Source organism: Sparus aurata, chromosome 5, assembly GCF_900880675.1.
Source record: "Sparus aurata chromosome 5, fSpaAur1.1, whole genome shotgun sequence".
Classification (NCBI taxonomy): Eukaryota; Metazoa; Chordata; class Actinopteri; order Spariformes; family Sparidae; genus Sparus; species Sparus aurata.
Genome location: NC_044191.1, coordinates 18,239,870 through 18,263,819, shown reverse-complemented (window position 1 = coordinate 18,263,819; position 23,950 = coordinate 18,239,870). Strand labels below are relative to the sequence as shown.

The 23,950-nt window shown below is 42.3% G+C and overlaps 1 protein-coding gene across 2 annotated transcripts in view; it reads right to left on the bottom strand.

Moving 5' to 3' along the window:
• fras1 (Fraser extracellular matrix complex subunit 1) overlaps nucleotides 1-23,950 on the bottom strand; it is a 257,491-nt gene that overhangs the window by 2,130 nt on the left and 231,411 nt on the right. For both annotated transcript variants that reach the window (XM_030416990.1, XM_030416991.1), the window contains exons 47-72: nucleotides 21,217-21,341; nucleotides 18,049-18,189; nucleotides 17,247-17,474; nucleotides 14,970-15,083; nucleotides 13,631-13,781; nucleotides 12,125-12,284; nucleotides 11,862-12,030; nucleotides 11,273-11,519; nucleotides 10,704-11,048; nucleotides 9,102-9,262; nucleotides 8,676-8,823; nucleotides 8,341-8,546; nucleotides 8,070-8,226; nucleotides 7,618-7,818; nucleotides 7,323-7,510; nucleotides 6,535-6,810; nucleotides 4,618-4,850; nucleotides 4,358-4,518; nucleotides 4,000-4,214; nucleotides 3,447-3,597; nucleotides 3,220-3,327; nucleotides 2,941-3,100; nucleotides 2,380-2,496; nucleotides 2,062-2,228; nucleotides 1,593-1,798; nucleotides 229-375 (exon numbers count right to left, since the gene is read on the bottom strand). In XM_030416990.1, the coding sequence (XP_030272850.1) occupies nucleotides 229-375; nucleotides 1,593-1,798; nucleotides 2,062-2,228; nucleotides 2,380-2,496; nucleotides 2,941-3,100; nucleotides 3,220-3,327; nucleotides 3,447-3,597; nucleotides 4,000-4,214; nucleotides 4,358-4,518; nucleotides 4,618-4,850; nucleotides 6,535-6,810; nucleotides 7,323-7,510; nucleotides 7,618-7,818; nucleotides 8,070-8,226; nucleotides 8,341-8,546; nucleotides 8,676-8,823; nucleotides 9,102-9,262; nucleotides 10,704-11,048; nucleotides 11,273-11,519; nucleotides 11,862-12,030; nucleotides 12,125-12,284; nucleotides 13,631-13,781; nucleotides 14,970-15,083; nucleotides 17,247-17,474; nucleotides 18,049-18,189; nucleotides 21,217-21,341 (4,682 nt within the window). The remainder of the gene's footprint in view (nucleotides 1-228; nucleotides 376-1,592; nucleotides 1,799-2,061; nucleotides 2,229-2,379; nucleotides 2,497-2,940; nucleotides 3,101-3,219; nucleotides 3,328-3,446; nucleotides 3,598-3,999; nucleotides 4,215-4,357; nucleotides 4,519-4,617; nucleotides 4,851-6,534; nucleotides 6,811-7,322; nucleotides 7,511-7,617; nucleotides 7,819-8,069; nucleotides 8,227-8,340; nucleotides 8,547-8,675; nucleotides 8,824-9,101; nucleotides 9,263-10,703; nucleotides 11,049-11,272; nucleotides 11,520-11,861; nucleotides 12,031-12,124; nucleotides 12,285-13,630; nucleotides 13,782-14,969; nucleotides 15,084-17,246; nucleotides 17,475-18,048; nucleotides 18,190-21,216; nucleotides 21,342-23,950) is intronic.

Below are 23,950 nucleotides of genomic sequence, written 5' to 3'. Positions count from 1 at the left end.
TTATTTGCTCTCAATTGACTGCCACCCATAACCTACCTAAAACCAGACAACACTTTCATGGCAACAGGTGGAAGCTCATAAAATCTTTAGGGAACTGAGTGATAAAAGGAACTACACTGACGAACTCAACAGTACTCAGGAATAAGGCTGGAATCACAGTCTGTGAGCTTATCTACGGTTGGCTTGACTGTTACACATGACAGAAGATGTACAGGAGGTTCCACACACCTTGTAGAGAGCATCAACCTTCATTGTAAAGCCATCGACACCCGGCATGGCTGTCATAGACTGCAGCTCCAGGATGTCTGAGGCGAAGTCAGCCTCGAAGGGAACATCGTGGAAGAATTTGTCACACACGTCCGGCTGTTTACGATCCTGCAAAGGAAACACGAAGAGAGAAAATAATCAGTGCACTTTAAATTAAACTTAATTTCCAGTGTCCAAGTTTTCTTTAGAACAAAATCAGGCTTGTTTCTCTTTTCATATTTAGGAAGTTACAAAATATTTTTGAAATTTAAGCAATGGCACAATATAGTAACCTATAAGGAGGATTTGTCAGCAGCATTTTCTACAGTAAAGTGTAGAAGGCGTAATTCCACAGCTGCTGGCCTAGTGCAGTGTTTCTGCTACACACACTGACGGTTTGTTAATGATAAAAAAAAACAGAATTTACATGTGTAGAATGTGAGTGATTTGAATAATCCACAGGCTTTGAATGTTTTCAAATCAAGGCGAGAGGAGGGACGGGTCAGACTGGTTTGGCTGGTGAAAAGGTCGAAGGTCTGTTGTGTGTGTTCATAGGCATGAAGGGATGTTAACCTTCTGTCTACCAGCAAAATGTTACAGGGAGGTTATCTGAAGCAAATACATCCATACAAAATCTGAAGTGCTCTTTCTACCTGAAGGTTAGGTAAACTCAGTTACGAGTGCTTTGAACAGAAAAACGGAAAGAAAAAAGAACACAGATCAGCATCCGATAGAAGGACAAAAACATGACATGCAGGTTTTATTCAAACGACCACGCATCTCAGGAAAATGTTATGCTTCCATCTTCCTCCAGTTGCTGCTGCAGCCTGATTTTCCTACAAGTAACAATTTCCCTAAAGAACAGGAGACACCATAGATTCCCTAATTATGGACAGGGTGATTCATCTTCCTGTTTTATAGCACAGATAAGTGTATTTGATTTTTGTAGGACCTCTGTCTACTTCCAAATTGTCTCCCATTTAACCTGTTCTTTTTAAATTTTTACTGTTTACTCTCAATAACTTTAATAACTCAACTACTAACAAATCTTAACAACTCAACACTCTGTATCTGTTTCACATTAAAAGGCTGTCAGATTTCATGTAAATGCATATTATGATAATCATTTCATGACAAACATAACAGTATTGTAATTTTGGTATTATCCTCCTTTTCCTTTATTTGTTAACACAGACCCCAAAGATAACGAACAGGTTTTAAATATCAGTTGAACATGACAGTTCTTTGGTGGTAACACAGTTGAATCCTCAATATGTTAGTATTTAATATTAAATAATGACCTTGGAAGACATAGACCAAACACAATAAAACACAAATAACTGTACCAGTAGCAGGAAGCGGTGTTTGAGGTGCTTGTTGGGCTGGATGCAGCCGTACTGCGGCCCCTCGTTGTACAGCGTCCCTGTGGGGTCGAAGAAGGGAACGTATCCGTCTTTGCCGGTGCAGAGGTAAACCTTCTCCAGCTGCAGTTTGTATGCTGCGTTCAGGTTCTGCTCAGGGTTCCACAAAACCCTGCCGTACAGAGTCTGACCTGCAAGGGGCAGCAGAGGGAGAAGTTTTCTTTTATTTTGACACATGAAGAACCGAGACTTAATTGAAGCGACCACTCCATTACCATCTTGATGCACTGGTTAGAACTAATCAACGGAGCAATACCAAAAGGCCTCAAAGATATACGGATAATAAAAGTTAAAAACATGAAAACAATAAATCAAAAGGCAGCTTCTTTCTCTCAAATAAACATTTCTGACAGGATGTTTTAAGAGGGTAAGTCCTGTTTCTCTCCAGTCTTACCCATGGAGAACGCTCCCTTGTAGTCCATCTCAGCCATAGAGACATCAGCGGTGGCAGGGTCCATCATAAACACCTTCTCGTTGTTACACAGCTGGAACTCTGTGTTGAGGGAGTAGACCACAGGAACTGGCCGGTTGGTCTGCTGGAAGGCGATCGGCACCAGAAACCTGTTGGAGAACAACGAGATACTTTAGGATTCAAGTGACCTGCTGTGCTTCCATTTGCTGTCTTATCCCCTCCATGCACCAGGCTCCTTAATGTTTTTCATTATCAAACAAAGACTGTTCTGACTGAAGCTGGACTTCAGAAGGGACGTACTTCTCTGGAGCGTGAGCTGTGCAGGACAGAGGTTTGTCTCCCGGGTCGATCCAGGGCTGAGTGGGCTGGACTGTGCAGGGGATCAAGAAGACGGTGTACTCTCCAGAATAGTCCTTCCTGTTGTGTACACATAAAGACAGCACAAAAGGCTCAATAGAAAGGCGCGGGGAGGTGACACACTGAAGAATCTCAGGTTGATCTAGGATCTTTCTGTGATCCAGCAGATAAAACTGTCATTTTTACTTTAAAGAAGTCAATCTTGAGGATTTCTACAGAACTGGAACTGCTTCGTGTCAACCTCCAACGAAAGCTGCTAAAATTTGAAAAAAAAAAATTTGGCAAGTGTAATCCTTGCTGCATGAAACATGCTTGACTACATTCAATTTACTGTTAGTTAAAACTCCTCTTCCAATCAAACATCTGTATCTTCTTATTCCTCCAGTTCAGCGTTTGAGGTTTACTGTGTAGAATGATGTCAGTGCAGAGTTTGACACTAGAAGGGTGTTCTTCAAATTAATTGCTGAAAGTGTGAATTTCATCTGTGCTCCTGTCCTGACTGACCGGCTGTAGGAGCTGGTGGCCCTCCACAGCTGGTACGGAGAGTCAAATGTCTGAGCGCTCCACAGCAGCTGAATGTCAAACTCGATGCCTCCGAGGTGGTCAGGAGCCATCAGGCGGGACTTGTGGCCTGGCAGTGTGTGGTGCTCAGGGACAAACTGACCTAGGGGCAGGAATAGGCAGAAAAATTAGCAGTGGGCTGACAAAGAAAACATCCTTTGATCCAGACACTTGATTGTTGAAGAAAACCAACAAATGTAGCAGTGGATGTTGTGTACTGACCTCTGAATTTGGCATGGGTTTTGAACTCAATCACCAGTCGTCCGTCTTCTCTGATGTAGATCCTGATGATCTGCAGTCTGGCTGAGAGGACGCTGTCAGTCTGGATACCTGCAGACACGAAGCACCAACAAAAGAGGTGAGAGGTCATATCAAGATTAAAGCTGAAGTGCAGCAATTACCAGATATTTTGCTGAGGTCATCTGGTCTCTGCTGTGTTTAGTTCTAACCTGTCCTCCACAGCACGGTGTCGTAGAAGAAAGAGAACTCCATTTCGGTGTGATGCTCAAGGGAGGCCCAGCCCCTCGGTGCCGTCACGTAGATGTAGGAAACGTAGAGGGGAACCTGCACCGTTAGGAAGGACTGAGCCGAGTCCCGAACCTTGAAGAACAAGATGATGAAGGACAATGTTGGTTCTCCCTCAGTGAGTCATTTAAGGGTTGGAGCAACTAGTGTAAGAACTAAAATGTATTTACTTCTATATATTATGCAGATATGCTGGCACTATGATCAGTGGTCACAGCTTGATTTTCCCCCTTATTTTTTCTATATTATTATTATTATTATTATTATTATTATTATTATTATTATTATTATTGTTATTATTATAACATATTAGAACATAAATAAACACATTTATCATTCCTGTCTGTCTAAAGTTTAATGCATATTGAAATTCTGTGTGAAATTGCTGTCACATGGACCTTAGGTCAATTTAAACACTGCAGTGATCCAAAGATTTTTCTTCATGACTTGTATCCAGGCCTTGACTCTCCTACGCACCTGGAAATCCGCAGTGACGGAGCCGCTGCAGACGTCGATGAGCTCCGTCATGTCATAGTAGGCATCAAAGGTCCAGATGCAGCTCTTGAGGTTGAGGTGCTTGTAGAGCTGGATGCTCTTGGCCTCGCGGACGTTGGGGTTGAACTGGTAGGGCCGGTCGTACCCCGGCCCCAGGGAGATGCTGTCATAGGAGACGTCGTCCAGGAAACCTGTCTCTGTGGAGGAAAGTCATCAAAGTTTGTTTTTGGTGAGAGGAGGATTCACAGGAGGTCCCTGCATGTGTCAGTGTGACTGTGTGTGTATGTGTGTGTGTGTGTGTGTGTGTGAGTGTGCGTGTGTGTCTTGTTGTGTGACTGACCGGAGAGCCCCTGCAGGTCTTTGAGGGTAACAAGGTTGGAGCAGACGTGCTGCTGCCTGTAGATGGACTCTGACAGCAGGAAGTGCAGGTTGTGCAGCGGCATGGTGGACACCAGGGGGAGCATGCCGTCCTGATGGGGGATCTGCACTGAGATGTGGATACTAAACAAGGACGCATTGCAAGAAAGAAAAGATATTAACAAACAATACACCAAGGTTTGGTCCGATTAAAAAGCAACCACCCAGTGCGTCCCTACTTACCGGTTTGGGTGTGTCTTGTGCTTGACATCCAGATATTTGAGCGTGGCGATGAACGATTGAGCCTGGAAGCCTCTGGCGGTTCCCGTGGTGACAGGCGTGTGGCAGATGGAGCCCTCTGTGCCGATGGTGACGATGTTGCTCCTCAGAGGGGTTCCAAGGTGACCCGCCTTGTCTCTAGCCTGAGCAACGCAGCGCACGTGGAAGCGGCGGCTGAAATAAATGCTGTCCAGAACCTGAGGGGAGACAGCAGAGGAACAGATGAGACATGAGAGACTGCAAGAAAGACCAAATGGGGGGGAAAAATTGGCTGTCAGGACATTTTTCCTCCAGCATTCATCATGTAAAATATGGCTCTAATGTGTTTTTAAGTTTTATATCACCAACTTACCGAGCAGTTACAGGGAGATCTACTCCCTGCTATTGGCTGACAAGTTAAGATAAAGAATAACTATACTTGACTCCAGCAAAGTGAGAAAGGATGTAATGTCATGTCTGAGAAGAAAGGAATCACAGCTTTCGATCTGGATAATATCAGTCTGAAAAGCTACGTTAGCATCAGTGTTTGTACGTTTGAAGCCTGCGTCACTGCTGGTTGTGTTCAGGCGTAGTCTTTGAAACACCTGCAGCCACAGCCAACAGTGATGTCATGATGTACTGACACACCCTGGTGGACACGTCTACACTACTGCAACAAGTTAAACCACATGAGGTCTGTCAGATTTACAGGCACTGGTCAGTTTCTCTTTTTGATTGTATTTATCGGACTTCAGTTTCTTAAGTTTCAACTAAATCTTTAGTTTTTTGGACCGACACAGCTCATTGTCCAGTTAAAGCAATTATTCGTCCCTTTAGATTAGCTCTACTTCTAAGAAACATTTGCGCATTCAAAAAGCATCAGTCTGGTATCAGTGACACTATGAGAGCAGAGAAGATCGGCCCAACTGGATAAAGATTTATTCAGGATAAATGTCAACACAAGGAACAGGAAACACAGCAGGATCAGGGAAACTCAGTGGCAGGATCAAGGGACAGATGACTCCACAAAGACTGAACTAAAGACTGGACTTAAAGGTGCATTACGTAAAAATTTCAGTTAATGACATTCATATATTATGTAAAATTATCAAAGACCTTTATGTACTGTGTTGAAATTATGTTTACTGAAGTGAGCATGATAACCAGCTAGCCCCAGGCCTGAAAAACTCTTTCTACCAGTGGTCCAAAGCTCCTGTGCTAGTGGTGTAACACCAACACTCCCCTGTACTACAGCCAGCTGCATGACTAACTGCAGGCCCCTGTTTGTTGGAATGAATGTTCCTCCACGGTGTAAATAGTAATCAAGCGACATGGTGCACGCAGGCGAGGGGTAATGAGTGTTAATCCACTGGGTGTGGAGGGAAAGCAGACTGGGGAGGAACACAGAGAACAGGGCTGGACTAATGAAACAGATGCGAGACAAGTGTGGAGGGGAAATCTGGCTGGTGAGGAGGACAAGAAAACAGCAGGGAAACAGTAAATTACACCACATAAAATGAAAGTGAAATGACAGGCGATGATAGTCAGGTTGGATCCATGTGTCCTTGAGCACCAAGCTGTTTATTTCTCATAACTATAAGTAAAAAATTACACTCTTTATTGACAAGGAAGCACTAAGGAAGTAGTTATTGTATTTTTTCTCAACCTGAAGTTTGAGTGTCTAATCTGCCCCGTGTCCTACATTCGAGGATGAAGAAGTGACGCCTCAAGGGCAACAAAACCACACAGAGCAAAACAGCCTCACAATGGTTAGTCTACTGTATGTGAGGACTGATTGGAAATGATGTTGAGAAAATATCAAAATCTTTCTTGATGCTGTGTTTGTCATATTGTTGAAGCTGGTAATATTGTGCTCCCTTTTTTTAGAAATCTTTAACTCACCATATGGTTGACGCTGGTGTATGGGGTGGTGTCTGTGACTGTCTCAAAGGGCGACCGGGCACCGTTGGTGTCGGTGGGCGCCGCCACCTCCCAGGAGAAGTGAACTTGGGTCTGGTTGATGCCCGCCTCCTCGCAGCGCTCCTTCATCACAGGGTACTTGGGGTAGTGAGGGTCGCAGGGGGTGACGCACACCAGAGGGTAACCCGGTGAAGGCGTCTTCTTACTGCCTTCCTTGGTCACCTCCTGGACGTGATCGTAGTCAGCGAGAGAGACCACCTGAGGAGGAAGGACGGCAGGTAACAATGAAGTTTGTTCCTGGAATCAATTTGTTTTTATTTCAGCGTGGTCCGGATGAGGTGGGCAGAGCGCAGCATGAGATGAGATTCCCGCTGAGGTACTTAAAGGCAGCTGAGGTCAAATCACCCACCGTATAATATTTTAATAGCTTTTGAATATAGCTGAACTGATGTGCTCATTGTAAGTGGCTCTGGTTAAATGCATGAGGAACAGGAAAAACCTGTAAACAAACGCCTGGAGGAAAATGCTGCATATGTTTCCTGCTGCTGTTTTGGGGTTGCTGAATATGTATAAGGGCAGAGGAGTGCTTCTGCCAGGAGTTTGGTTTCTTGCTCCAGGCTCTCTACTGCAAGTGTAGAGACATGTTAAGCCCTGAGCACTGTGGAGCTGCAGACAAAAGCTTAGATTCTCTGTGGAAAAACAAACAAGCCAGCAAGTCAGCTGTGTTTGTGTGCTTGTATCAAGAGAAGATAAACTGGATGAATTCTTACGATAGGCGTGGCAGGGAGGATGAGGCTGCCTGAAGCCTCCTGGTCCAAGATGGTTACAGTTGCCATGGTGATCTCCCCGAGCACTGCCTCCACAGGGTCGTCAGGGCCAAGAACCAATGAGAAGGACTCATGCCACTCCCTGTCCTCATTGGACAGAATCTCCACTTTGAACAGGATGTGGTCCATCCCTGCAGAGTGAAGCAAAGGGAGACATTTGAGCCATATTTTAGCTTTACAAACACACAAAAATGTTCTCTCTTGGGAGATGTAACTAGTATGAGCTTTAAGTACTGACCAGGGGTGAATTTCAGCACTCGGCTCTTGGGATTGTAGTCAACTCCAGACTGGGCCGATCCATCTCGGGTGCTGCAGCGGACCTTGGAGGTCCGATCCAGATCCCCCCGACGGTTCACCTTGATGTTGAGCACCTCAATGCCATCTGGGCCGGGAGGCTCTCTGACCTGGTAGGAAGCCTGCTCAAACTCAATGGTGGGAGCTAGAACAGAGGAGCATGAAGGGTCACAGTGTTGCCCATGTTGAGACTTAAACGAAGACAATACAGTATCTTGCTTCTTAATAAAATATACCATGATTCATGACTTTTGTGTGCTTGAATAAGAAGACAAACCAAACTCTTCCAAACATTTTCTCTCTGGGGCAGAACCGAAGTGCTATCAGTCACAATTAGACGGCACCTATACATCAGTAAGCTATCCGCTGTATGTGACCTATGGGGTGCCTGCTTACCATCTTCATCATTGGTGATGGTGATGGTGACAATGTCACTAACGCCCACCATGGCACCACTCCAGTGGTCACCCAGTGGTGTCCCAAGATGCACCTGGAACTCCTCTTCGGGCTCAAAGACAGAGTCATCATTGATGTGAACTGTGCAGTTTTTGACCTGGGACACAGGACAGCATTTGAATCAGCAGCTCACTTGACAAAAATATTTTTTAAAAAAGACTAAAAAGTAAAGTCTATCTACTTCAGATAAACATCTCAGACTGAACTCTACCTTTTCTCCTTTGAGGAAAGTGATGCGTGACTCGTCTGCGTTCCTCCTCTCCTCGAAGTCATCCATCACCATGGCTGACATGGTCCGCGTGTAACAGCGCACTGATGACTTGAAGGAGAGATCACCTGTCCGAAAGATGGGGATGTGGAGGACACTGTCTTTCTCCTTCACGGTGTAGACGGTCTTCTCAAACTGCATGCTGGGAACTGAGAGAAGGGATGAAGGCTGTGAGGGAGCCGATTCTAAGACTATATACTTAATGTAACTGAGATATTGAAAAACAAAATGCTTGTTTCATTTAAGGTGAATGTTTAAAGTCTTTGACTTTGACATACTGTCCTGGAAGGTGTCAGTGATGACCACGTTGGCTTCGTAGGGCTCTTGGAGGACAGCACCTTGAGGAGAACTGAGGAACACCACGAAGGACTCGGATCCTTCGATGGATGGGTTCTGGATGTCGTCCATGATTGTCAAACTGCAGGTCTGGAATAAAAAGAGGCCACAGTGTAAGCACGGTTCAAAAAGGTTTCCTGGGCAAGGTCTGCTGTTTTAAAGGTATGGAGGAAGGACACCTTATAACATAAAGATGTAAATGTAAATATTTTACTCATGAAAAATTATTTGAGAGGTTTCTTTATTTACGGACCAATCCAGCTGCGTTTGACTTCACACTTTCAGATATCTGCATAACGTTGCCTTGGCCAACACTAAATGTTTTCTCTTTTTTTTTTGGGTGTAGGTGAGAAGGTAGGTATTCTTACCTCCTCGGTTTTTCCAGGTTTGAACTCCACCTTCTTGGAGCTGGGGATGTAATCGACCCCCGGGCTGGCCGAGGGGGGATCTGAAGGCCTGGTGGCACACCACACAGAGGTCACAGAGGACAGGTCACTGCCATGGCGCAGCACTGGTATTTCAATTGTGCCTGGAGAGTGGAAATAAGAATGGAATGCAGGCTTAGAAAATACAGAATGATTCAGCATCACTGCAGTTCAAAACCACAGATGTATCCTGGGCCATTTTATAAGGGCAGACTAACAACAAACCAAAGCAGCTATTTGGCTGCCTTCAGCAGTTTTGTTTACAAAGTCTGCTTTGTTCTGCAATTTTAAAGTACTCTGAGTCATGAACTAATAGCGTCATATTAAACTGACAGAGAAACTGACTTTCGTGGCTGATTTTGCTGTCATTGATCATGCTGACTGTTCAATACTGCACGGTTGATGCATTTATCTGAGAATAAAGCATTGACAGCGTAAAACAGGGAGAGAGCAATAAAGCAGGAGAGGCTTGGGGGAAGAGGTTGGTAGGTGTTTTTACAGCACAACTTTATTATATAATTCTTTAGGTAACACTTTATATTAAGGTGCTTGTAATAAGCACTAGTTGGTAGGTCTTAAGGCTTTTATAGGTCTCTATATGATGCTTGTTACCATTATTACACATTCATAATGCTATTCCAGTGTTAATAATGGCATCATGAACAATATAACAATATAAACAATAAACAAAGAAACCAAACATTTATTCTTTGCTCTTCAAGTAGTAGTCATAAAACTGCTAAGAATGTTTCTTGTAAGTGCTGATAACTATAAAATGATCTCAAATGTAACAATACATGTTTTTAAGATACAATAATGCTTACATAGTCTTATCAACACATCATAATGTTATAAATGATCTTATAGAGACCTGTAAGAGCCTTTATAAAGTTAATAAGCATATTATAACGGCATTCAAGCTTATCTTAAGGACCTCCATATAAAGCATTACCAATCTTCATACTGAGTAATGTGTGATGACTAAATGATGATGACTAAAATATGAAATTAGCTTTCACATTAAAACGTTGCTTCAAATAACTCTTTATACTTCTATGTCAGTGGCATAGTGTAGCTGTCAACACACTGACTCAAAAGCAGGAAGCTGTTGTCCTAATTATTAAAAGAGGCAACTATCAGTCCTGTTTTTTCACGCTTCACAACATGCTCTCTGTTCAACACAGACGGACAAAAAAAACCTCGTAATAATCTTGTTTCCACAAGTGAGATGTTAATGTTCAGGAACTATGCTTACATTGTGTTTTATGTGCAGTAATCTTTTATGATGTGTGTGTAGGGGGTCCACAGACACTGCACAACTGGCAATAAATCAATGCTACACCCTTGGATGTAGCCACTATAAAACTTTCTTTTTAAAAGACAATTTGCAACTCTGCTTGGCACCTTCCTAATTTCCCCATGGACATTTTCACTTGTCTCTTAAAGAGTTTAGCTATGCTGCGACATTTGAAAAGAGAGTCTAACTTAAATCTAACTTGGTTATAGAAAAACTGCCAAAGCAATCCTAGTCTAGACGGCTCATACCCGCATCTTCGCTGAAAGTAAAGGTGGCGTTCCCAAGAGAAACAGTGGATGCGTCATTGGGTCCATCGATGACGACCTTGGCCGACGTCACATCCCCCATGCGCGCGTTATCTGAGGCGTCCGACAGCACCAGCTCGAACTCCTCGGAGAGCTCGTACTCGCTGTCGTCGATGAGCTTGACGTCACAGGTGGACATGCTGACTCCTGGGCCAAAGATGACGCGGTTGTCGTTGCTCATGCCGCGGCTCTTGTAGTCGGAACCGGACTCAAGAGCGTGGAGGCTGCTGCCCTGAGCCGACTTGGCCACGGTGTAGCAGAGAGCCGAAACGGTGCTGGAGGTGTCACCTGGAGTGGAAGTGAATTCAGCACTCATTGTAAGCATCATATGGCCTTAAAGAAGTGTTGCAATGAGCATATATGGAACATATATGCACACGTGCTAAATATGTGAAAAGAAAGGGGGAGGTGCATGTATTTTAAATGAAATAGGGAAGTTAAAAGAGGAAACATTTTAAAAAGCTAACAGGGAAGCTAGAAAACCCTGATGCAGCTTGTGCAGCGTTCGTTACCCTTTCTTTCGATGGGCACGTGGATGAAGCCAGTGCTCTCGTTGATGTGGTAGACCTTCTTATCGAACTGCAGAGTCGGTTCGTCCTCGGTGTCGTTGATGTTTACGAGGGCGCGTGTGTTTTTGCCCAGCAGGGCATACACGGGCATGCTTAGCTCCACATGGAAGCTCTCAGTTCCCTCAAACACCTGGTCGTCGTTAACGATGATGGTGCACACTTTGGTGTCCTCCCTCTCATCAAACTGTACCTGCGAAGTAATGGGATAATAGCAGTGTTGGTCTATATGTGTCTTTGTTTACGATTTGACATCATATCTAATGGTCAATTCACCTCTCATCCAAGAGATGTCTTCAGTTCTAACTAAGTGGAGGGAAGTTGCAGGCTTTTAAGCCCTGTGGGGGAGACCTCATGTGGGTTGTTAGGGCTAGCTGAGCCCATAAAAAAAGCACAATATAGATGTGGCACAGATGTAGGTATGTGAGATTTGTGGATGTCTAACATTTATAGAAAGCAGAAGCTTTCACGTTTTGTCTTTTGATATTTCCTAAATAATAATAATTAAAAAACCTAAATATTTGACATTGGCTACCTGTCCAGCATATTCCACATAGTCCTGTTGGCCCGGACTGGATCCGACGCTGCTGGTGGAGGTGGCGCTGCCCTGTTCGGTGCGACAGAGCACGATGGCGTACTGGTTGAGGTTACCCGTTCGCTTCACTGTCACAGCCACCGTCCCAGCCTTCTCACTCACGTTATAGCTGCGGAAACATCAGAGGAAGTGAGACTGAGGGTAATTTGACTTTCTTTCAACAAAAATCAGGGTCAAGGACAAACAGATGTTTATATACAGACCTTTTGTGCTCAAAGCTAATGAGTGACCACTGGATGTGGAAGACGTTGTCGCTGACCACGTTTGGTTTGCTGTCTTTGACCAGGAACTTAAAGTTGTCCATGGTTTCCTGAACGTTCTCCTGATGCAGCACGTAGCGGATGAGACCCAGGTTGATATCAGCTGGAGAGGAACAAAGTCAAATCAAAAATGATTAAACACAGTTTATCATTTCTTCTCATCTTTAAAACTCTTTTCAGGTCACAGGGGGGTCGGGGAGACTATCATACACATTGCATTAAAAGAGCAAGACAACGCAGAGTTGTTGGTCATCAGGTACTTCGCACTGATCTGACCTTCGTGTGAGGAAGGAGACAACCAAAAAGAGACTGTCCCTACAGCGATTCAATCTTAATAATAAAACTCTCGGTGAAGAATGCATTTTCTTCCTTCTAATTTGTAGCCTCTGGTCTTTTTCCATTACTTGACAGAAATAAAAAAAAAACTGAAAATGGAAATGAAAGCCATCATTGGCAATTTCTGCTCATTTATACCTTCCAGAGGCGGATGTAGAGAAGGAAATACTTTGTAAATGAGGGCTGAAGGCCACAAAAAGATGAGATTGCTTGTGCTGGAAAGATGATCAAATGGCCTTCTGGGAAGTTCAGAATAAATACAAAGAATTTCTAAGAAACACTCAGAATAAACAGAAAATAAAATTAAATGTTGGCGCAAATGATAGAAAATAATGTATGAAAACATTAATGGAAGCACAGTTACAGACTGCGCTCAAGCAGAATATGAGAGTAAATGTTGACAGTCAGAATAATGTTGACGGACAGTTTGCCTTAGTAAATCCCTCTCTCATGGTGAGGGTTTATTTCAGTTATTGGATATTTGTTATCATTAAGAAAATGATGTTTACATGGTCCAAATTGAGAAAGCGCCACATCAAAGTGAATGTTCTCCAGTTGCTCTCCAGCCTGGAGGATCAACATTTCACAAAAGCACTCTGACACTGATTCCTGGCTGCCGCCTCCGGGTGGAGATAAGCAGGCTCATGACGAGAACGCCGCATTTGAACAGCAAATTTGGCTGGCACATTGTGGGTGACTGAAAACACTCCAACAGCTGCTGAGGGGCCTCTGAACAAAACTTTCAGTGAAGACAGGTAGGAATGTACGACGTTTTTGGACATGTCCTTGCGAAATACTCAATTCAACTGTACTAAGAGGTTATAGAATGTTAAAAGAATCTGAAGTTTAAATGGTGGTTAGTTTTTGCTCCATGGACAAAAAAAAAAAATCCTTCATATTCATGAATCTTGGAAGAAAAAAAGTTCCCGTAGGCGTCACAAATAGACGTGGCCACCCAGGCAACCTGTACAAGTGAAATGTTTAAAAAAAATAGAACAACCATGGAACTTTTCAAAGCATTTGCAAACTCTTTCCTCTACACACAAATATTAAAAACAGCTAATGTGAAAGTAGCTGTACTAAGATTTTTCAATGTATAACATTAATATGGACCTTGTGTGAAGGTGGTGATGGGGTTGCCAGGTTTCAGCTTGCTCTCCAGGAAGCCGTGCTTTGGTTCCGTGGTGATTTCATAAACCAGCTGTCCGTCCTCTGTGTCTGGATCCATGGTCAGCAGCTCCTTCTTGGTGATCAGGTTGGTGGCCTGGTGAACATTAAACAGAAATGACCAAAGTGTACCTGCGCTGTTGCCACATTTAGACTAAACATGATAATTCTGACACCACAGATGTTATCTGCCGTCAGTATGTGATAACGTGTCTCTTATGTTCTCTGTCTCAAACTGCTGGAGTTGTCAGGATAAACACAAACAAAGTGAGTACTCTATGTTTTGCCTCATGGTGGCTTAATGAGGATAAGGATCCTGAAAAATGCGTTGAGTTTGATCCTGGAGCACTTTATTTAACCAAAGAGAAACACTTACAGTTAAAGTGTAACTTTGAATAATATAAAAATACATTTGTTTCAAAATGTGTCTCTTGTCAAAAAAACTCCCACAGGCAACACAAATTATTTTTCCCATCTGTCCCAGAGGGGCAGGAAAAGGGACGATGACAGGGGCGACCAGTGCATTGACTTCTTATCCTTTACTGATCTCTGCAGAGAAATTCGGGGACCAACTCCACTTCCAAGGCAGAAGAATCTGACAGAAGAATTAACCTAACATATACGGTTTTCATCTGATGACTGGGCAAACTGGGGCACCCAAATTGTCAGATACAGGTAAACATGCAAACTCCAAACAGAACAGATACGACAAATTAATTTCAGGCCGCAGCTTAACAGCCCTGTTTCCACTGGAAAAGATGTTTTACTGAGGAGCTGTTTGTTTTCTTTCTTTCCAGCAGTTTGGAGCAGATGCAAGAGTTCAACATTACACGCAAATGTTCCTCAGTGATAAGACACCGAAGACTTTATTAGCTTCGGTGGAAACGCAGCAAAGACTCAGGATGAATGAACAAAGTGACATTTTAACAATGTCCGCCATAGAAACTAGTGGTTGCGGTGTGTTGAGGTGTTCAAACCAGCAGGGGGAGCAAGTTAGTTAAACATTGTGAGCAAATGGTGACACAAGTTTCTCTTTGCACTTGTGTCAGTCAAAGAGACACTTTTAATATGTTGCTGTGATAAAGACGTCGTACACAGAGAGGACACAGAGCAGTGTGTGCAAAAACCAAGTCATTCTTAAAAATGTAATCAAGGAGAGTTTGCTGAGTACAAAAACCCAGCAAACACATTTTTCTGTTACACAAAACCACAGTCCTCTACTTGAGACCAATCAGGAGGAGGGCATTCTTTCATAAAGAGATAACACTCGGAGACCGACTTGCACCTTATTCTCCATGTACTCCAGCCACTGCAGTCCCAGGTTGGTCACGATACGTGGCGTGCCATCGTCAACTGGCAGAATATCGATCTTGAACTTCTGTGGAGCAGCTGTCACTATCTGAAAAACCAGGAAACTAGAGTTAAAAATGCATTTTTTTAAGTTGGTGGAGATGCTGTCAAGAAAAATGTAATGGAAAGTCACTCAAAAGACGATTTAACTGCTGAAGCCATTTTCTTCCTCACATTCCCATTCAAACATTCCCACTGAATGAACATTTGTTCATTCAAGCTCAATTATTCCTGGTGGTCACTCAAATAGTTTTGGTTTCATTGGCCCAGGGTTTGAGATATTTGTCTGTCAGAGAGTTGCCCCAATCCTCATACAATAGAGGTGAACAACATGTCAGTTGTGGTGCGACAAAAAAATAATTTAAACCATTTCGCAACCAACCAGTTTGTCGTGGATACACATGATAACGCACAGGAAACGGAAAATGTTCTTTTGGTTGGATTATGTTGATGGTAAACATTGCAGGTTATTACTTTATCGACTCGTCTCCCTTTGAACTGCGACGACAGGCTAAATCAGGTAAACTACCAATATTACTAGTTTGTGTCCGAGGTGCAAGAGGGAATACAGAAAGAGCAGCCTGTTATCACTCAGACACTGTTCAGGCCATCTTTCACACATGACATTTGAAGGATGCATTCATCCAGAGGGTGTAATATGAGCTCATACATTATTTAATAACACAGCAGATCCAGTGGGAACAAATTCATATCAGACATCAGCAATGTAAAGGCCACAAAACTGTCCTCTGAGGTGCAGGACATGTGTGTGGAGCCTCGGAGTCCTCAGGTGATAGAAAGATAATAAACACAAACCAAAGAAGTGTGTGTGTGTGTGTGTGTGTGTGTGTGTGTGTGTGTGATTACAGCTATCAATACCTGCCCACTGTCATTCAGTTTAATCATGTGGACTATTTGTAGTGACAGGTGGTGGAGGGCGGCAGAGAGGGACGGCAAAATTGACGAGTGGAGGAGTCAATTCACCCTGAGGCTTGCTCATAAGTACAACCATAAAGCTAACATTAACAACACACACGCACACACACACACACACACACACACACACACACACACACAGATGTTTGTACACTTGTGGGGACACTCATTTAATTCATATCAGATCACTGGCAAGATAAAGTAAGGGACTCTGAGGTGATTGTCGGGCAAGTTTTTGAGATTTTTCTGTATTAACTGATTCATTAAATTAATTGAATGATTAAATTAATAAATTTTTGTAGTCTCAACCCTGAAGGCCACTAAAATATTCAAACAGAATAATCTGTGTGTGGGAGCGTGTGTTGCAAATGATTGCAATGTGATTAGTTCTGTACATCCGTTTCCTCTGACAATGGCGATAGAAATCATGGTTTGAGCTACAGCTTCACTCCGGACAGGAAGCAATCCTCTGTTTCCTGTGTGAATATTCTTTGCATACTTGAAGGGTAAACTCACTAATTTTCTGCATTAGAGTGTGTTTACAGGTCTTCTGTGAGTCCAGAGGAAGCTGCATGTAATCTGATAAATTATCTCCAGTGATGTCACTCAGTGGTTAAGTTGCATTGTGTGTAATTTAGCCGCTTTTTTTCCTTTTCAAAACCTGGCGCCTACATTAATCACAAAGAAACTGAGTAACATCCCTGGAGGCAATATATCAGAATACATGCAGCTTCTTCTGGAGCGACAAAAGTATTTATCATACATTTTCCACAGATGCTGTTATGCTCCCCAAGACCTGTAAATGCACTTCAATGTGGAAAATAGCTGTATTTACCCATTAAACTCTTATATCATATTTTTTGCTGTCCAAAGATGTCCACGCTCTGAAAATGATCTCACTCTGCAAATATCTCCTCAATTTTCAAGTCACTCTCCGGATCTGTAACCCACAAGGTCCTCACAAAGATAGACGAACAAGAGCACACACACAAACTGCTGAATCACCCCTCCTGTCGTAAAAAGGTCAGATCACACACACACACACGCGCGCGCACACACATATACACAGACATGAGCACATAGACGCCACCTGAGCCCTAACTCTGCTAATTCAATCATCTAACTGTAATGAAAATGCCAAGATGGTGCCTCAAACACACACACACCCACAAACACACACACACACACACACCAACACACAATCTAACACCATATTCAGCCTTCCTGCTGTGGAAAAAATGTGAATGCACACACACACACACACACACACACACACCTCTTTGCCGCCCTCCTCCACCATGAACAGCAGGTTGGTGCCGTCGACCACAGTGAAGGTGAAGCGGTCCTTGAGCGAGTTGGAGCCGTCGTGGTTGTAGCTGATGCGGTTCTGGTAGATGTCGTCCATGCTGAAGCTGCTGGTCTGCCGGTAGTGCTGACCATTGCTCGTGCGCTCGATGGTGCCGTGACGAGGAGCCTGGACGACAGCGAAGATGATGGACTCCGCCTGGACAGAGTGATGTTTAACCAGGAGAAATGGAGGGTGAGGAATGAATGAAGGGTGGTGAAGAAATTGGCGAGGATGTCATGGTAACAAACTTTAGTGTGAGTTCTTCAGAGTCAGTAAAAAAAAAAAAAAAAAAGAGACGCAGTGAAGGTTACTTTTCATTTCCTATAAATATAGCTTATCACTGTTACTATGCAACTTCAGCACCCATGCTGTAGGAAAGCTTCATAAAGACACTGAAGGCAGCTGATTAAGCTGCACGAAAATGGGAAAAGTGCAATAACTCCTGGAGTGCACTGAAGATGGCAGATTGATGGGATTAGCAGTGCAAGAGTGTCTGAAGGTAGGAGGAAACAGTCTCTTTAAAAATTGTTGTCAGAGAAAATAAACCTATGATGAACAGATGGCTCGCTGAACAACAGAGGGCAGCTTACATAGCTTAGTTTGGCCAGCTTAGCCGCTGATCAGCTATTATGTGGAGGTCCTGCTCTACTCAAAACTGGTAGATAAATAAATAAATAAATAATGACAGTTGTTGAAGATTGTTTAGGGGTTGTTGTTGCTAGTTTCCTACCTCAGTGTCTGCATCAGTGGCTTTCAGCTCAAATTCGGTGATGGTCTTCCTCACTCCTTCCTGGACCCTCATGCCAGGAACCTGGAGAAGAGGCAGTGAGTCGTCCACTGGCTTGATGGTGATGTAGAACGTCTGAGCAACCTGGAGACCACAGGCACAGGACGATATGAATCCATTTTGGAGCAACGGAGATGTGTGACTCTTTCTTAAGAGTTTGTACTATTTTGGTTCGAGTTCATTTCATTTCCTCTCTCTAAGGACTGCTCAATTTATTCACCAGGAAAAATGACTTGTGCATCAAAGACCTAAAGGTGCATTGGTAAGAACTGTCCACCTGTCAAACTCAAAACAAATAAGGGGCAGCAGACCACCAGACTAACTCCTAACTTTACAAGCCCTTAGCTAGGTAGCTCTGTTAGCCCAGTGAGAATGGTACTAAAAACAGTGTAACTTTGGCACCTCTGGATACCCTCTATTTAATGGTGTGACTGTATTCACACTGCTGAAGTCTCATAATTAATTTAAACTGAGTGCTTTTTTTTTGCACAGAAGGAGGAGAACTGTGGATTCCTCCACCCCCAACACAGTTGCATTACACATTTGAATCACTGTAGGGTGGGATTTCTTCACTGTCGCTATGGTGGAGAAAGGATTACAGTGACAAATAACTCTTTAAATACACAGATCATGTAGGCATGGCATGGGTGTATTATTTTAGGATAGTTTCGAGAAAAATACTTTATCCTTGAAGACTATTGTATAATCTGGGAAAATGTATTGTAAATGTATTGTGTGCAAAGCTGGAAACGGGGCTGTGTTTCATAGCTCATGAAAATGTGTCGGAGATGGGTTCTTTTCACAGGACAGTGACGATGTGTAATGTTATTTCCGATGTACTGCACTGAGAGCACTGGTAACGGTAATGAAATGAAATTTGCCACAAATTATATATACGTTTCAGTCAAGCGAGAAAGCTATATGCAGTAACTTTCTACGCTGTATGCCCAGGTGAACATTTAACAAATGGAATAACACATCTGTAAAACCCAAATGACATACCCCAAATAGCACAAACTGCAGTTATAACAGAAACTCTGCACTGGTATGCCCTTGAGCAATCCCATCTCTTTACACAGTGAGTAATATATTCCGCTTCAGTATCACTTTAAAATGGGAAAAAAACAAAAAACTCAACTTTAATGCAAAGTACGTGATATTAATATGCAATGCTTTTTTTTACCTTTCTTTTTTTTTTTTTTTTACAGAAAACTGAAGAGGCCTCCCAAATGGAGAGAGGAAACTTAACAAAAAGTAAAAAGCACCACACCACTTCACAAACACCAACCACTACAGTGGCCACAAAAGCCTCCACACACTGCAGCCAGCCAGGCGTGAAGGCCAAATGACCTTTTTCACATGTTTACTCAAGTCCTTGCGGTCCTCATTAGTCTGGATTAGCAAGGCAGATTTATGCATGAGGCGAACTGTGGGGGTGGGAGGGGGCTGGAAGGGCTGCAGAGCCACCCAAAGCCACTCTAAAAGCTCGGGGTTCATTAGATTTCATATACATTTATTTATATATTTATATGTTATAATATTACTGTCCGATGGGCAAGAAAACTTTCACTGACTCATTTAATCAGGATAGAAAGTTTCTTCAAAGCAAAAAAAAAAAAAAAAGGCCAATGATTCGGCCGTCTGAAGGGCTTTTTATGTGGAGGATGAACACCGCTAGACTGGAATTCAGCATCATGAGAACTGAAAGGCACGGACGCGCCAAATCGGGTTTGCTATTGTTAGAAGTGCTGAGGCATGACTCAAGTAAATGCCCGTCAGCCTCTGCGAACAGAGTTGTCAATGTTAATCTTTTAGATATGTGATAGGGAAAGACTCCATTGAGCTGATCATGGATGGATGCTTGAGATTCCTCCTGGCTGTGACTTATGTGGTTGTTCAAGAAAAACAGCTACAGTTTGTTGTTTATTTCTGCTGCAGACAACCAAACAACCCACCGCCCTAAAAACATAGCCCCCTTTAAAATATTCCTTGAGAATAATACATTTCAAAATGACTTTCAATGCACAAGAAAGAACTGGAAATTTGCATTTGAAACCCTGCTGTTTTTTATATTTGTAAAGTTACACCTTGATTCGATGACCTTGCGTTATGTACATATTTATATTGTTGGCGTCGTCTTTTTTGCAACTTTTTCCATGCCATGGGCTATATATTCAAATGGTTTCTTCTTTTTCTTGTCTGTTTTAATTGAGTCTATTGTTATTTGTAATTTTGTTGTTCTGTAGATGACGAGTCAGCACTGGGTGTTTTAACTTAGTTTCCCAATGAAGTTGAGTGGGAACGCCATTATTTCCATTGTAAACATCTCCTAAAGTGAAGGATGCAGCGATACAACATGTTCTCTCCCGATAACGATTCACACAACTCAACTCTACTACTGTAGTTCAGTTTTTGGGGGGTAAAAAATTCAAACTTTACTTCTTCATTTCCTGAAAAATGTATCTTTCGAAAAAGAGAAAGAGAAGTACAAGAACAAGTCACGGATATGTTGACTTGCTCACACATCACATTCAGACATTTATCTTTTTTTTTACTTCTACCAAACCCATGAGTCCCATTGAAGTTATAAAATTATTTTGCAAGGTTTTCAACCTCAGTAATATTAACCTGTGATGGGAGGTCACAAGTAGGCTTTGTTGAAAACTTTTTTACCTTAAAATATCAACTTCTGAATCATGTCGATGGTACTGTTTCTTGTAACAGGGTGAGGGGTGTCTCTATCACTTGTTTCTGCACTGTGTAACTTCAGTGAGAGGGTATGATCACAGTGTTACATACATGTTTACTGCAAGAAACACATTTTCAAGACATAACATTGCTATGTCGTAATGACCTTTGTTTGTAGATAGCACCTACATTATGTCTGACAAATGCTTTGAGACCTTGGATTTACATTTGTGACAGTGGTGTCACACTCAAAAACTGTGGGGAGCGTCAATTTCCACATAATGTATCGGAGTGTCCCTACCTGATGCTCCTTACCACGCCATAGTGTACCATCGGGTATCAAGAAAACATTATTCAAGGTACCTCCGACATCATTGAACCAAAACACCCCTCACTGATCTTATCTTATTCTTTTTAATTTACCTCGTTGGTCCCGTCTGATACAGTGAAGGAGAACTGGTCGGCGTGCTTCTCTTCTTCACTGGTGTGTACGTACTGGACGCTGCGCGATGCCAGATCGGCCTGGGTGAAGGTGCTGATTCTGGTGCCTGGCGAGAGGAGAAGAGCAGTCGTTAGCGGAGTCGGAACAATCAGCACAAAACTAATTTACGTCCTCTTTCTCTGAACACCCACAAACTCAATGACACATCCTGACACACACATATAAACTAGACACCAACACACACTGAAGCAGGCAAACAAAGAACATCATTAGGACATCCATTGTTTCGCTCTGTCTCTTTGAACACTTGCTGCCAAGCTCACTTTATGTTCCTTGTTTTTAATGCGGTTTGTTGTTTTTTTAACCAATCTTTCCTGTATTGTATTTCAGTGTCAGCTGTCCAATTTCTTCTGTGTCTGGTGGTCATTGTTAATCTGTCTTTTGTGGCACCAGGCAGGTTTATACGCCACTCTTGCCATTTGTCTCAGAGCACACACTGCGTTCCTTGTCTCTTTTGGCTTTCATCATTTTAATGAGCAAATAAACTGAACTAAAGCTAAAACTAAACCAATTTAACGAGGCCCTGGCTCCTCTTCACTCTCAGACTCCTCCACGGATTAAAAACTCAATGGGAGCCATAATTAGGTTTTGATAGCAACGATCAAACATCACTCTGCGTGAAGCTAAAGGCATTTGTCTTAAAAAAGAACCAAAACATATTTTGCATCATAGGAGTTCTGTTTCTGCCGATTCGTTACGACTCGGTGCTTAAAGATACTTGCAAGAGGATTACGAAAGGAGACAATGTAGCTCTTTGCATGTATCTTTGCATACATGTATGTCTTCAATATTTAATTTACTGACATTTCAGTTTCAAAGCATTTCATTTCACTCTGTTTGTCAGATGGATTGACCTCGAATGTTGCCGGTAACTTTGATGTGAAAGGTAGACGACAGGGATGGAAGGAACGTTATTTTCCCCCCTGCAGATTGGAGGAATTTTGCGAAATTAAATGTAAAAATAAAGAGGGTCAAATATTCTCCAGGGAGTGAATAACTCAAACGTGTCGGAGCGTTTTAGGGAGATGGAAATGCAGGCCTCACAGCATCAGTCTTCATGACATCAACTTTTGACAGTCAAAAACATGAAGTCTTCAGTCCTCCTAGTTTGTGTCATCCATTCCCCTGGCTGAAGGTTTACTGTATACATCATCATAATCAGAAGAGGCACACAGGAAGTAAGAGGCAATATTTGGAGTCAGTGATGAAAATACCTGCTTATTTGTGCCATATAATTCAACGGACAAGTATTTTTTATTCCATCCATCTTGACAGGAAATAGAGAATACCAAGTTTTTCTTTCCCAGAAGAAACACAGGCTGAATACCATGGACGAATATCTGATTTCATTCTATGATATGAGCAGAGTTTCAAAGGCTCTCACATAAAGCCAAAAGATAAAAAGAGTTTAAGAATGACTTCCACAAAAATTACTAAAGGAGATTAGGGAAAGTGTTTGGTAGCTTCAGAGTTGCACAATTCGGCTCGATTATTTGAAATATATTGTTTTTGCTGAAGCTAGCGTGTAGGTTTTTCAAATTGCGTGAAAGAAGCTGCTTGGTAAAGCTGGAGAATGATTTGATTTCTATCTACTTCCTCTTGAGATGTTCGGCCTGTTTTTGAGAAGGCCTTGTCTAAATCGAAACAAAACATGGTCATTGGTAGCTTCTCTCACCACTTGGCTCGGCATCATTGCTTTCTTCAAAACAAAATAACGTCACAGCAGTCACACACACACAGCCAATTCTGATGTGTTGTCAGCTTAAGCTTTTATAATGCCCTTGCTTTTGACTGAGAGATTGATAATTGGCTGGGAGCTCACTGACAGATGATTCTAGTGACTGCATTTTTGAATGGTGGTTAAATTGCCTTCAATAGCTGTGTGTCAGTTATGTACTACAGACTAGAGATATATCGTTCACAAGTGACAAACAACCATGTATCCAAGACTGCTTATATCGGACTCACTTATGTGATATGAGGCAGACGTCTCCTGTAGATCAGCTGTGGGAACTGAGTTCTGTGCAAAATAGTTTTTGTAACTGTAGGATGATGTGTTTAGTTTGATTTACTTTACTTGACAGTGCACGTGCCGTGACGTTACGACTGCCCATGTGTACATTGTGTACATTGTACAGTTGTGACAACTTCACGATTCACGTGTGATCTTAATTTTCTCAGAAAACAAATATAAAATATTTGGACAAAATGTGATTTAATTTCATGTAAATTTGGATTAGCATATGATAACACAACATAATTACCTCTTACTATTAAATGGTGAATTCTTTTGATTTCTGTGTATTACATACAAAAATGTAAATCATAAAGATTAGCATATGGCGTTACACACAGCCCAGTGCAGGTAATTAGTGATTTATTTATACTTCTGTGGCCATAGTTTTCTGTCCATTATACATACTTTTATGGTGTCTCTTATGTTTATTTTACAGATCTGCCCTGTGTTTATGAAATACGCAAAATATCAATACACAAATATATTAAGAAATTATATGGTTATTCATGTGAAATCATACATTAAAATCTAATTAAAAACAGCGCTGTCTTGTAATTTTAAACTTTGTAATGAATAACAACAGTGCGACAACACCATATTTACAGGTAATATCAGTGTATTTTTGTGTAAATATCCTG